A 14087-nucleotide genomic window follows, 5' to 3' on the forward strand; every position below is an offset into this window, starting at 1 on the left:
CAGATGAAACCTCCAAAAAGAATCTTCAAAAAACGATTAACAGCAAAATTGAGAGCCAAAATGTAAACTGTCAACAAGCAAAGTTGGCAAAATATATGTAACGGTCAAAAGAGTTTTTTATTATTCGAATCGGCTTTCGACCGGTTTACAGATAACTAACTGCTTATTCTTTTAAAATTACTGTATACATTACAATTTTTTTCTGATGAAATAAAATTACAATCTCCACTCAAATTAGAAACTTATCACAACAATTTCTCATAAATACTAAGAAGATTCAGATAAGAAAGAAAGATTGGTGAAATAACAAAGCCAAAAACTGGAAGCCACTACCAACCTAAGTCATTTACAGGCAAGCGCGATATTCATTCCATTATTTTACAGAGGCATCACCAGCATCCAACTGGATGCAAAAACAGTGCAATAAAAAATAACAATATATCATCAGAAGATTTTACCCTCAAATATGAACCTGCTACTTTTACACTTGTGAGTAATATAAATAGGGAGCTACTCTCCACAAACTAACTAATGCAAACTCCTTCCATCTTTGACCAAAAATTATGCTCTGCGCTGAATTTGTGTGTTAGAATCACACTCATCCACCGCCAATCATGTGTTCACCGTCGAAACCATCCCTTCCAACCGCTGCCATTTCATTGTCGTAGTTACCTGCATGTTGATTTCCGTTGTACTGCTGGTTCCTCCAAGTCCTATCTCGGTTCATCAATTGCCCGTTGGCTAAATGATGATCATCATTTTCTACATTTTGACAAAATATAAAAGGGTTTATGCTATAAAAAATCAAGTAGAAAAGAAGTACAGAAGACTCAAAATTTACAATAAAGGAACAAGATTAGTAAGAAAAAAATGTAGCGTTGATGTCTCGTTACAACCAATACGGTCATTAGATCCTAGGTGACAATTTACGTGCAATAAGAATGATTGTCTGCCTATCTCCAATGAGTTTGTGATGTGAATTTTGGTTAGTAATATAATAGCTTAGTAACCTTACGGTATGTAATGTTTTGAAGCAACTCCAGATGATCACCGTTCAAAAATTCATGATTCAAACACATTTTTGTACAGCTTTGTCAATTCGAGAAGTCAATCCTACATGAATCAATATCCCTCCAATTTAATTGAAAGCGAAAAAATATACAAGTCTTACAGATTTAAGACGTCTTCCTTATACAGATAGAGTAGTCATTAAAAAAATTGGTCTAGAAATGTGGAATAAGCATGTTTACCACTTTCATCATCTGATGCATCAGCAAGCCTTGCAATTGCATCCAAAAGAGATTGTTCATGCTCCTGAAAACAAAATCAACTTAATTTCATCTTTCCAAAAGAATTAAGAAACAATTTTAAGGGTTTAAAATGTTTACCTTCAGAACTTTCTTTGCCTTCTCAAACTCAAGAGGATCAAGATGAGTTGCTTCAAAAATCATCTCCACCTGTTTGGCATGTTAAATGAAAGAGCTGATGGTGCCTTCGAAAGTATATTCTTAGTTGGTACAAGCATAAAATTGGTCTGACAAACCTCCTTAATTAGTGTTTCGGTATTAAGTATCTCGAATTCATCCACGCTCTTTTTTAGGCCATTTTGTGACGGCTGAAAATCCTTTCTGGGCTGATTCTTCAAGAAGCCCCTCCCTCTACCCCCAGCTGGAGAGGGACCCCCTTGAGACTTCTTAACACCTCTCCCTAGTCCACCCCTGCCTGATCTGTGAGTGATATAAGGATCCTCACCTTCCCATCTGATATCTTCACTTGAAATCTGCAACAATGTTAATCATCAATTTAGATTCTAATAGGAGTGTCTTTTTTTAGGGGCATTTCCATACATACCATCCAATTCAAAATTATTTAGATATATAACACCCAAATTTTGTTTTTTACATTTATACAACCCAAATCTTTAATGTCAAATCAAAAATACCATTATTTTAACTTTTTAAAAAGTGAAATACACATGCATAGGTACCGTATGTAAAAAATGAATTTAGATTATAGATATATAAATACAAATGAATTGATTGGCATGTTCGTAAATCTTCCCGTTTTTTAATTTAATTCTGATTATTCTGACTTCAATTTATCAACAGCTGCTCAAGGGTTCTACATTGTGATTAAAATAGCCAAGAATTAGTGATGCAGCAAACAAAGTGCTGCAAAGAGATTTGTTAAGTCAAATGTGGGACTTTTACAAATTGTAATGTTATATCGGCTACAATATCAAAGAAGGATTTAGTTGGTTTCTCATAAAAGCATTTTATTGGCAAAACTAACACAGGAACAATGAAAGCAATTCCCGGTTATCAGTTTCAATGTTTCTGCGACAAATGCAGTTCAAAACTTCTAAAAGTATCATCAGAACTTAGATGACATAAGAAAAAAAAATAAAACGGTTTAAATAAAAGTTGGGTACGTTTAGCAGCACAAATGTATCTCTTTCTTTAGTTGGGAAGTTGTTGTCTTCTTCTTTCTTTTTTTTTATTGGTATTTTTCTTAACTTTCTTATGACAGCGCCTTCCTTTGCTGAAATGTTAAAGGGTTCTCAAAGAATTGAAGGGAATTCCCTCTGTTTTCCAAATCATTTGCGTGAGGATTTCGCTGTTAATCTTGAAGATGATTTGTTAAAGAAAGCAGGAAGAAAGAATGATAAACCTGCTCTATACTTTTCTGAATCGGAAACTTCTAAATTAATTGAGCCACTTAAATTTTGCTATAATGAGAAGGTTTTTTGAAATTCTAAAACGCTTGGGTGAATGGAAAGTGGGGGCTATTGATAAGAAGAATACATGCTAATAGGGAATTAAAACATATGAACAAAGAGACCATAATACCCTCTAGGGAGAACTCCCCAGCTGGTATTCAGGTAAATGCGAACGATGGGCGCCTTCTAGAAATACAAGAGGGAAAATACCAATTTTAGATGGTTAAATTTCTCATTTGAAATGTGAGGGGCATTGCTAAAAAGCAAGCCTTCGATAGGATTAGGAAATCTGTGTAAGGTTCATAATCTTAGCTGTTTTGGCATTCTTGAACCTCTTATTAATGAGGTAAAAATTCTCAATGTTGTAAGCAAGTTATGAAATTTTAAATTTGCTTATAATTGTAATCTAAAAATCTGGTTTCTTAGAGAAAAAGATGTGGGAATTAGAGTTATGGTGGATAACCCTCAATTCTTTCATGTGGAAGTCAAATTCATTGGAGTCCTTGTGCAGGTCTCTATTATTTATGCTGGTCGTCTTGCTTCTGATAGAGCTCAGTTATGGAATGATTTAATGCTAATTAAATCTCAGTTGAACTGCCTTTGGCTAGTTGGTGGCGATTTCAATGCAATTACCTTTGCAAAAGAAAGGTGGTAGAACACCTTGTTATAGGACTATGGAGACTTTCAAGAATAATATTGCTGATGTTGGGTTGAAGTAAATTTCTCTGATTCTTGCCATACCAAAAATATGGAGAAATTGTGTAAAGGTAGAATCCTGGTAAATAATGAGTGGCTTGATACCTTTCAGTTTTCGAAGGTAAATAACCTCAACAGTACTGGTTCTGATCACTCCCCCCCTTCTCCTAAGGGTGGAGTACCTCCTTAATCCAACGGTTAACACTTTCAGGTTCTTGAATATGTGGGTCACTCATCCTAACTTCTTTGATAGATTAAAAAGTAACTAGCTTAAGGGCTGTCATAAAAATCCTTGGATTTCCTTATGGCAATCAGATAAGAAAATGGCAAAAATCTGGAATCGGGAGGTTTTTGGAGAAGTTTTCAAAGTTGGAGGTTGAAGATGGGGTGAAGTAGGAGGAAGATCTCATAAGAGCTCATAGTACCTTAGAGAATTGTCTGCAAAGAGAAACTGATTTTCTAAAACAGAAATCCTCTTAGCTACTTGGAAGGGGACAGAAACACAGTTTTTTCATGCTTGTATAGAACATAAAAGACAATATAGTGCAAACATAAAAATTAAAAATAAAGACGATATTTGAATTCATTCCAAAACTGATATAATCCACTATGTTATAGATTACTTTAGTACTTTATTAAAGGAGGTGGAGTTCAATAGAATACAACTGGATAGAAGTGTTTTCCCTATTAAAACTGGAAATGCTAACTTTACGACTCTTAGCAATAGTCCTAATGATTTGGAAGAGCTAAAGGCATTCAAATCCATTAATAAAAGTAAAATGGCTGGCCCGGATGAATTTATATCTGTCTTCAATATACATGCTTGGACATTGTTAAAACTGACGTGGTGGCTGTCATTCAAAGCTTTTTTCATGGTGACATTCCTCATAAATATTTTAGATGTTCTACTATTGTTCTCATTCCTAAAGACAATTCGAGGCATAAGTGGAAATTCGAGGCATAAGTGGAAAAATTTTAAGCAAATTAACTTAAATATTGTGGTCTCTAGACTCATAAGTAAAATTATTGTAAAGAGGCTTAAATCTTTGTTAAATGATCTTCTTTGCTCACAACAAACTGCTTTCATAAATGGGAGAAATATAAATAACATCATCTTGATCACACAAGAACTATTAATCAATATTGACTCAAAGTGTAGAGGTTGATAGCATTAATTGGGATTTCATTCTTGATGTGCTTGAGAGTAAATATTTTAATGATCATTTTTGCAATCTCCTTAAACTTTTATTGGATAACAATTATTACTCCATTCACTTAAATGGGTCTACCCATGGTCATTTCAAATCAGAGAGGGGCTTAAAACAGAGAGATCCTCTATCACCTATTCATTTTATTCTTTCTTTTGATTATCTTTCTATGAAGCTAAATTATCTCCCAGGTAGTCATCAAAATTATAGGTACCATGCTAAAGGGAGTAAATTAGTTTCTCATCTTGTTTTCGTTGATGATAACATTATTTTCTGTAATATGAGCATGAACTGTATCAAATATATTACTTCCATACTAACTCATTTTGAACAGGTCTCTATTGAGTTATTATTTAGCAAGCATATTCCTACTGAAAGGAAGCATTGGATTCTTCAGCATACTGGTTTCAAACAGGGTATCCTCCCCTTTAAATACATTGGTGTTAATCTGAATACTAATAGGAGGAAGAATATTCTTTTTTAATGATGTTTTACTTAAAATCTCAAAAAATTCAAAACCGAAAACATACAAGTCTATCCTTTGGCGATAGGCTTACTTTGCTTCAAAATGTCCTAAATTCCTTCCCAATTTATGTATTACAAAATGACTAAAATCATGCAAACTAAAAATTGAAAAAGTTTTTAACAATTTTTTTTGGGCCGGACATGATACTGGAATCTATTGGACCTCTTGGAGCAAACTTTGCAAACCAAAAAAGAAAGGTGGTTTAGGATTTAGATCCTTCAACAATTTTATGGAGATTAATTTTTGTAAGCTCTAGGTTAAATACAGAAAAGACCAGAGTAATTGGACTCAAGTTATGAATCAAAAATATGGCAAGCTAGATCAACCTCTTTTATGCTCTTATAAGCCAAGTGACTCCATAATGTGGAGGGAGATGCTAAAGGTTAGGAAAAAAGCTGACCTTTCCATTGTCTGGGATTTAGGTAATGGTGACATTGGGTTTTGGCTTGATGATTGGTCTTCTTTGGGTCCTTTAAAAGACTTCTGTAATGTTATCAGCCCTTCTCATCAAAAGTGGCTGATTTTTGGATTGATAATAAGTGGAATAGGGATAAGCACTTGCATTGCTTACTTCATGATCTGGCTAAAAATATTATGAATATTCCTTTTGATAAATCAAAAAAAAAAAAGATAAGGTGTTGTTAGAAACTCCTATCTCCGAATCACCATCTCAAGAAATTGCTAACTGAATACATTTGCATTAAAATATTGAAGGTGGAAACCTTTGGAACTCGTTTCTCAAACCATCTCAGTCTCTCTTTGGATGGAGATTGAAGTATAAACTATTACCTGTGGATGATAACTTAAAATTAAAAGTGCTTAGATTGACATCTTGCTGCCTCATGTGCAGGCAAGATGAGGAGCAGTTTAATAATTTCTTTTTCTCTTGCAGATATGCATTGGAAATTTGAAAAAATATGGCTTTTAGTTATGGTATTTTTCTACCTAAAAAGGGGTATAACTCCTTGAATCAATGCAAACATTTTTGGCATCCAAATAAAAACAATTTAATAATTATACTACACTTGATTCCTTATATTGTTTGTTGGTTTTTGTGGTCAGAAAGAGATAAGAGGAAGCATCATTATTTGATCTTCCCAGCAGATAGAATTTTGGTTCTCATATAAAGTCCTTTATCGCAAAGGCTATTGATTTTAATAAGGCAGTTGTTTTGACTAAAAAGTCTATAAAATACTCTCATGGCTCTATAAAGGGTATTTCTCTAAAAAATAATTGTATATTGACAAAATGGGAGAAGCCCTGTAAGCCCTTTCTAAAGCTAAATGTGGATGGTAGTGTTAACAAATAAAATGCCAGTGTTGGTGGAATTTTTAGAGATCATTTGGGGGTTCGCTTACTTGCATTTTATGCTCCTTGTGATGCAACTTCAACTCTTTTTTGTTGAATTCACTGTTCTTTATTATGGTGTGCTGCAAGAAAAACTCAATATCTATAACTTAATCATTAAGATGGATGATAATTCTTTATTTCAAATTGTTAGAAGGGAAATCAGCTACATGGGAATGTTATTTTGCTTTGAAACAAGATAAAAGAGATGTTGCCTAATTTCAATATTCATTGTCTCTTGTGTATAAAGAAACATATAAGCCAGTTGATTATCTTGCTAAGCTAGGAGCCAATTCTGGGGAGGATTATGTGGGTTCTGTTTTCGATTCAAAGCTAAAGATACATTTACATGGAAACTGTCTGGATATCTTTCATTGAATATCTGTTGTCATATCTTGGCTATATATATATATATATAAAGAAACAAAATGAATTTGACGATCTGTTGCTATATATTGAAGCTGATTATTTGTTTTGAAGTTGTTTTTTGGGAGTTTATGCTGATTGAATTTGACAATCTGTTGCTATATAATGAAGCTGATTATTGTTTTGAAGTTGTTTTTTGGGAGTTTATGCTGATGATTTATCATTGACTAGAAGTGGACATTTGGGAATAGATATTGTTTGGATGTTGAGATGATGTTTAATTCCAACGTTTTTTGTTATTAGACACCTTTTACTGTTATTGACCTGACGTTTGGGCATTCATACTTCTCGATATTTGAAAGGTACATACATTTTCTAAATTATTTGTTTGGTTTTTCAATTTGTTGATGTGGGAATTATGTATGGGGTTTTGATGATCTGTTGTTATTTGCTGAAATCATTTGGTGGATTGGAAATGGTTTTGAGAGCCAATGATGGTAATCTACTCACTAACTGAAACTAGACTTTTGAAACTGTTGCTATTTGGTGGATGCTGCCCTTTCAAGCTGTTATAATAATCCGATTATTGGATATTTTGATCTCTTTTTATTGCTTAATGTTGGTGCTTATTGTTTTTAACTTTTGGGTGCTTTTTATGTTTTCCTATATTATTTTTTATGGAAAAATAAATAAATTTGTTTTAAAACTTTTCTTTGTGTTGAGTTGTTTTCTCTCCTTCGGCTTTTTCGCACGTCGTCTCCTCCTCCTCCTGACGCATTCACGCCATTGTTTCGTCCTGCCCAACGACGAAGGACTTCAGCTCCTTTGTTTCGTCATCTTCTTTTGAGCTTCGTCGAGGCTCTGCCTTCTGCAGTTCATGTCTTCTGTAAGGCTGGAGCTCGTCGAGCTACCTCTGTCTGCTCGCATCGCCTTGCAGATTGACGTGGCTTGGTTCATCGTTTGTAGTCCTCCCTTGGTTTGCAGTTTGGCGTGGCTTGCAGTTTGGCGTGGCTTGCCACGCCGCTCCAGACTCAAGTCGTTCATCTTGTCTGGTGGAGATGGCCTCGACGCTCTGTCCTTATGCTATTGCACTTGTCGGCGACAATCCTACTTGTGCTCCTATTTCAGGTTCAAAGCCTAGTTTTAATATCGGTAAATCTTGCATTGTTCCACAATCCTTCCACGAGGCTCTTGAGGGTGGTGGTGATCACACTTTCATTAAAAAGCTTGATAAAAAAAATGGGAAACCTGCTCTTTTTCTCTCTGACATTGAAATCAGTACTCTTGCGTCTTCTTAGTGTTTTTCTCTAGTGGGGAAATTCCTTTATGGTCACCCTAAAATTGAGATCACTCGGAAAGATTTTGATGCTATGAAGCTATCGGGTAATTGGAATATTGGCTTACTGGAAGGCCGACATATACTTATTCAGTTATCTCACGATGTGGATTACACTTGTATTTTTTCTTAAAAAGTAATCAAGGTTGACAAACATTTTATAAAAATTATAAAGTGGACTATCGATTTTGATCCAAAAGCGGAGTCCCCTATCATTCCTGTTTGAATAAAGTTTCTGACGTTAAAACTACACATGTTCAACTTTGAAATTCTCCATCCTTAGCAACTTCTTACAATAAGTATCTCAAGGTTGATAGCCATACGTTTGTTGTCACCAAACCATCTATAGCTTGTGTTTTTAATTATAAGAGATATCACCCAACCAGCTCTGGATGAGCTTAGAATTAGATCCACTCACAACGGGTATTGACAAAAGATTTAAGTAGAACCACACCCTCCTTATTGCTCTCCTCGTAATATGTTTAACCATAGTTCTATTATTTGCTATCGCTTGCATCCTCATTTAAAGTTGGATATTGCTAAAGATAAGCAACATGTTCAAAAATCTATTCATACTAAATTGAGGTGGACGTCTTGCCACCTACCATCCTTGCTGAATAGAAGCAACCCGACCTTTTTTCCAACACCACATATACCCTCCTCATCTAACTGACGTTGTTCATGATGGGAAATCTTCTAATGACCCTCCTATTCAAACCTTTATTGTTTCAGATGAAGAACATAATACCCAAGTCGTTCTACCCCTGGATGCTCCTATTTTTGAACACTTTCTTCCAACTGCTAGATTGAAGTATGGTACTCTGGAGTCTCATGAAACATCTCCCTATACTACTAGTATTTATCCAAAATTGTATATACCACTCATTATTATTGAAGAAGACTCAATTACATGCCAAGACACACGAGTGTACTCCTTTAATCCAATAAAAGATCAGCTGCTACAAAAAGTAGTGCTTCCAATGTTCAACAATCTACACATATCCGACACACTTTAGATCAATCCAATGATCAAATGAGTCAGTTTTTGGATGAGGAATGACAGGTCTATTCCAGGAGGAAGAAAACAAGAGGCCGACTCAATCTCAGGAACTTATTGGACGATACATTAGTTAGTATTGGCAATGGCACTCATCTTTACCAATTTGTTATTTAACTCCTTTCCTAGAACTAGAGGCAGAGGCAAGGCAAAATTAGGTCGCTCTCTAGCCACCTGATACTACGTGTTTTGGCACTTTTGGTTTTTTGGACTCATGTATTTTTTTGTATTTTTTTTTTCTGGAATCATTTACATGTGATGTTTACCGCGTGGGACTTGGGCCCTCTCATACAATCTATATGTATATTTCTTTTTTTTAATATATATATATATATATATATTTCGCTAGCAGCCCTCCTCCCTCGCTAACAACCTCTCCGCCAGCTAGCCAGCACCGTTGGTAAACACTTTCGCGTTTGATTTATGCATGATATTGGAGAAGCTCATGGGTAATGGGATTTCCTTCGTTCTAAGGCTTCGGATTCGCTGTGATGGTGATATTTCTTGTTTCTCTGTCTTCTGCACTCATTTTTTTGGACTAATCTGCTCTTTGGCTTAGGTTCTTGCAGTTGTTAGGTTTTATTTGATTTTCTCATTTTTCTTATACTTCATTTGGGGTTTTTCAGTGGGTCTATTCTTTGCTTGCTTTTTATCAAGGTTGTTTGGAGTATTTGTGGTTTAGGGCTTCTATTTGGGTTTTAGTTTGATTTCTACAGTGATACTTGTGTTTCCCGCATTTTGCATTGGCTCTTTTGTTCTTCTCGCTTTTTTTTGTGTTTGATGTTTAGTTGGTTTAGAGTGTTGTACTGTTTTGGTTGGTTGGCTTTTTTGTGCTCGTCAGTGTTTGTTCTGCATGTCGATTTGTGGGGTTTGTGATGTTGAGACTAATGGCTAACTCGTTGTTTGCGAACGTTGTTGCTCAACGACCACTACTCCAATGGTTGATTTAAAAATTTTCATTTTCTCTCAAGCCTACCATGACACGTTGGATGGATCAGGTAATCAACTTTTTGTAAGGAAATCGGTTAAGGAAAATGGCAAGCCTACTATACTTCTCTCTGAAGTTGGCACCTTTGCGCTTGTCATCCCTTATAAATTTGCTTTGGTGGAGAAATTTCTATATGGTCAATCTAAAAATGGAAGTGAACCGGAAGTCTTCTGCAGGTTCAAAACTATTGGGGGATTGGAAGATGCGCCTTTTAGATGTTAGGCACATTTTCATTCAATTAAGCAGAGAAGAAGATTACGCCTGAATTTTTGACAAAAAAGTTTCTCAAAGTGGATAACAAAAATATGAAGCTTCTTAAATGCTCTGTAGATTTTCATCCTCTAACTGAACCTCCAATTGTTCCCATTTGGTTCCGATTTCCTAATTGAAATTTCACTTGTTCAACCATGAAATTCTTCTCTCCTTAGGTGCCATATTCGGGCGACCTATGAAATTGGATATAGCTACTTATAATCCAACTAACCATCAGCCACCTGTATTCAAAAAGAGAGAGATTACTCAACCAGTAGAAGTTTGGATTGGATCAGCACAAAATGGTTAATGACAGAAAGTCATTGTAGAATAGAATCCTCATTACTGCGGAAACTGTAGAATGTTTGGACACTTAATCGAACAATGTTACGTTTTACACCGATAATTCAAAAAGCCTCCATCAAATATGTATGAGGAAGATGAGGTCAATGCTTCTAATCAAGCTAGTTTACAGCATAAAAATGATTCACAAAGGGGTACCACTTATAACGTGATAAATGTGGAAGAGCATATCGATACACTAGAGGCTAATAACAAAAGAACAAACATAGATGTGATGATCACCAATGATTTGGAGGCAAGTAATGAGGTTGATCTGCAGGTGAATGAAGAGGTTGTTTTCAATCCTGATACTTTAGAACTTGATCCTTCACAATTATTGAGGAGGCTGGTATCCTAACTGTGGAGACACATTACCCAATTGTTGATACTGTGGTTGGTACTCTGGTAAAGACACCTGTTGATGAAGCATTTGGGGTACTTGTCAGCGCTTAAAAAAAGGAAGGAGGGGAAAGAGGAAAGAGAATTTTGGATGTTTGGGGGTCGCCCGTAAGAAGCTGGTGATACTGCTAGACAAGAACTCGAAGAAGAGTGGTGTGTGCAAAGATATAGAAGGAAAAAGAAATATAACTTCATTTCTAATGTTAACGATAAAATTTGATTGTTTTGGAGGAAAGAAATAGTGATCAAGTTGTTAATTGATGACACAACTCTTATATGTGCAATTTAGTATAGACGTCTTGCAGAGATGTGCTACTATTGTATGCTAGTTGCAACAATTCTGCTATGGAAGATCTTTGGAAACAATTAATTTTAATTGGTAACAATTTGAATGGCAACTGGATTGTTAGAGGGGATTTCAACATGATCACTTGTACTACTATAAACAAGGCGGTAGAGCTATGGATCGTAAGCTTATGCCTAACTTTAATGAAGCTTTAGCTAAAGTTGGATTGTTTGATCTTGGATTCATTGGACCAGTTAATCAGGATTGGTTAACTAATTTCCCCTTCTTTATTGTCCAACACATTTCTAGGGCAGGCTCTGATCACAGACCACTCACTATTTCTTCTTTTGACAAACCTTCATTCTCCCCTTTCAAATATCACAACACTTTGGGGATGATTTAGTTGCATTTGCTCAGTTTGAAACCTTCCACGTGGAATATTCTAATTTTGTATTAAAAGTATTAATATTTTTAATCAACATATGCACATTCTATGGAGTCATATTCCCACGAAAGGCAATCAACCGACAAACTGGCTTGCTAAGCATGGATCAATAGTTGTCGGCATTGTTATTGACAAGGTTCCTCCCCCTCTTCAACTTCTATGGTATGGTGACTCATTGGATCTCCCCCCCTACATTCGATATATATCTAAGATACTTTGATTTCATGTGTTATACTTGTATTTTTTGGATATTACTTTTGCATTAATTGTAATCTCGATGGTGATTCCTTAGGTTTTTACTTGTGTATGTTGTAGTTTTGAGTTTGGTTGGAACCTCCAATCAGACCCTGTACTTCTATTTTTGGATCTATAAAATTCCCTCTGAGGTTCTTTAATATATATATATATATATATAATGATTTTATTGCATTTAATTTTTGACTTTGATGCATAGAAAACTTTAAAGAAAATTATATTAAGAAGCTTGTGCGGTTAAAAGTGAAATCATAAATGTGGTATGTTCGGTAGCTCTCTTTTTTTCTTTTTTTTTCTTTTTTTTTCTTTTTTTTCTTTTTTTTTCTTTTTTGCATAACAATAAAGTGTGACACTTGGCGCGTCCTATCATGCCACATTCTTGATGGAATTATTTTTTATATTGAATTCAAATATATTTCATAGCTAGCTATCGCATAACACATGATACAATTTTAACTTTAAAAACTGCAATTATTTTATGTAATACTATTATATCACATCATGTATGCCATTACATTTACACTTGAATTTGAATTTATATTATATTTAAAATAAATTTCATTTTTTATAATAACTTAATATTGACTTTTTTTTTAATTGAGGGATTTACACACACAATAGAGTTTTTATGTGTTTGTAAGCTTAATATTTGAATTTGTATATTTACGAATATAAAACTGTGTTGGAATCGCATAAAAAAAAAGCATAAAAGTGGAATCACATAAAAAAAGCATGAAAATGTCTATTTTACATTTTCACTTTACAAAAGTTGATATTAGTGGTAATTTAAAACTTACTAAGAGATTAATGTAATGCCAAATTTTAAAACTTATTAAGAGATTAAAGTATTGCATAATAAAATATAAAAATTTAGGTGTTATACATGTAAATATTTAAGAATTTTGTGGCACGTATAATGGCCTACACATGAGATATCATATTAAATTTAATTTTTATTAAAAATTATTTATACTGTAAAATAAATTTATATGCATAACTTTTAGCCACTTCAATTCAAAACACTTTCTTAATAATATGGCTGCTAAACTAACTTCATTTTTGTTGTTTTCACCTCGCTTATAACATTGGGGCTACAACAACAATAACAAATCTTTATCCCACAAAGTGGGGTCGGCTACATGAATCCTTTTTCTCCATTGTGTCATATTGAGAGTCATATTTTCATTTATTAATTTCACTAGTTTAAATTATGGATCATGTGCTGAAATTAATCATAGTCTCTTATGCCATATTAATAATATGAAAACTCAAATTCACTTGAATAAACTAAATAAAAATACTCTAATCTAATCATGAAATATGATAAGTGTGTCAAGTCATATTATCAAATTATTCATGAAGAAGGTTCAATTTCAAAACAAAAGATTATTACCATTTTAGCAATGAACAAGACAACAAAAAATAAGAAAAAGGATTTCCACAACTGGCATACAAATATGTTTTCGTCGTCCTTATAGCTAAAGAAAAGAAGAGCATGCATATTAAAGCAAACAAAAAAAAAGCGAGAATATGGATTTATTACCACTCCTTCTGGCTCTACAGAGGGAACAGAGCTAGAAGATCAAAACTGCTTGTCATTGCTATAGTACAACCTATAAATATTCATGAACTAACAAAAACATTTAAAAATTAAAAAATATGCCAGCATCAAGATTCACTTGGCTTTTTTAGCTACAAAGATGAGAACAACTAAAAATAGGATAAAACATAAGATACTAACTATAAGCTCGAATAGTTACGTCGAAAGAATAGACACAGTTGTCATCTGAACAAAGAAAACTATTGTGGATCTAATGAAATCGAGGATCATGAAAAATGGGAATGTAAGGCACAAATCATAGGAT

General features: G+C 34.2%; 1 protein-coding gene across 1 annotated transcript in view; it reads right to left on the reverse strand.

Annotated features, from left to right (window-relative positions):
* Positions 1-299: 299 nt before the first annotated feature.
* Positions 300-14087, reverse strand: part of LOC110032536 (protein EMSY-LIKE 3-like) — a 36312-nt gene continuing 22524 nt past the window's right edge. The window contains exons 7-10 of the mRNA XM_020736197.1: positions 1544-1780; positions 1389-1457; positions 1251-1314; positions 300-762 (exon numbers count right to left, since the gene is read on the reverse strand). Of these exons, the coding sequence (XP_020591856.1) occupies positions 599-762; positions 1251-1314; positions 1389-1457; positions 1544-1780 (534 nt within the window). The 3' untranslated portion in view covers positions 300-598. The remainder of the gene's footprint in view (positions 763-1250; positions 1315-1388; positions 1458-1543; positions 1781-14087) is intronic.

Source organism: Phalaenopsis equestris, unplaced genomic scaffold (assembly GCF_001263595.1).
Source record: "Phalaenopsis equestris unplaced genomic scaffold, ASM126359v1 Scaffold000966, whole genome shotgun sequence".
In the NCBI taxonomy this organism is placed as follows: domain Eukaryota; kingdom Viridiplantae; phylum Streptophyta; class Magnoliopsida; order Asparagales; family Orchidaceae; genus Phalaenopsis; species Phalaenopsis equestris.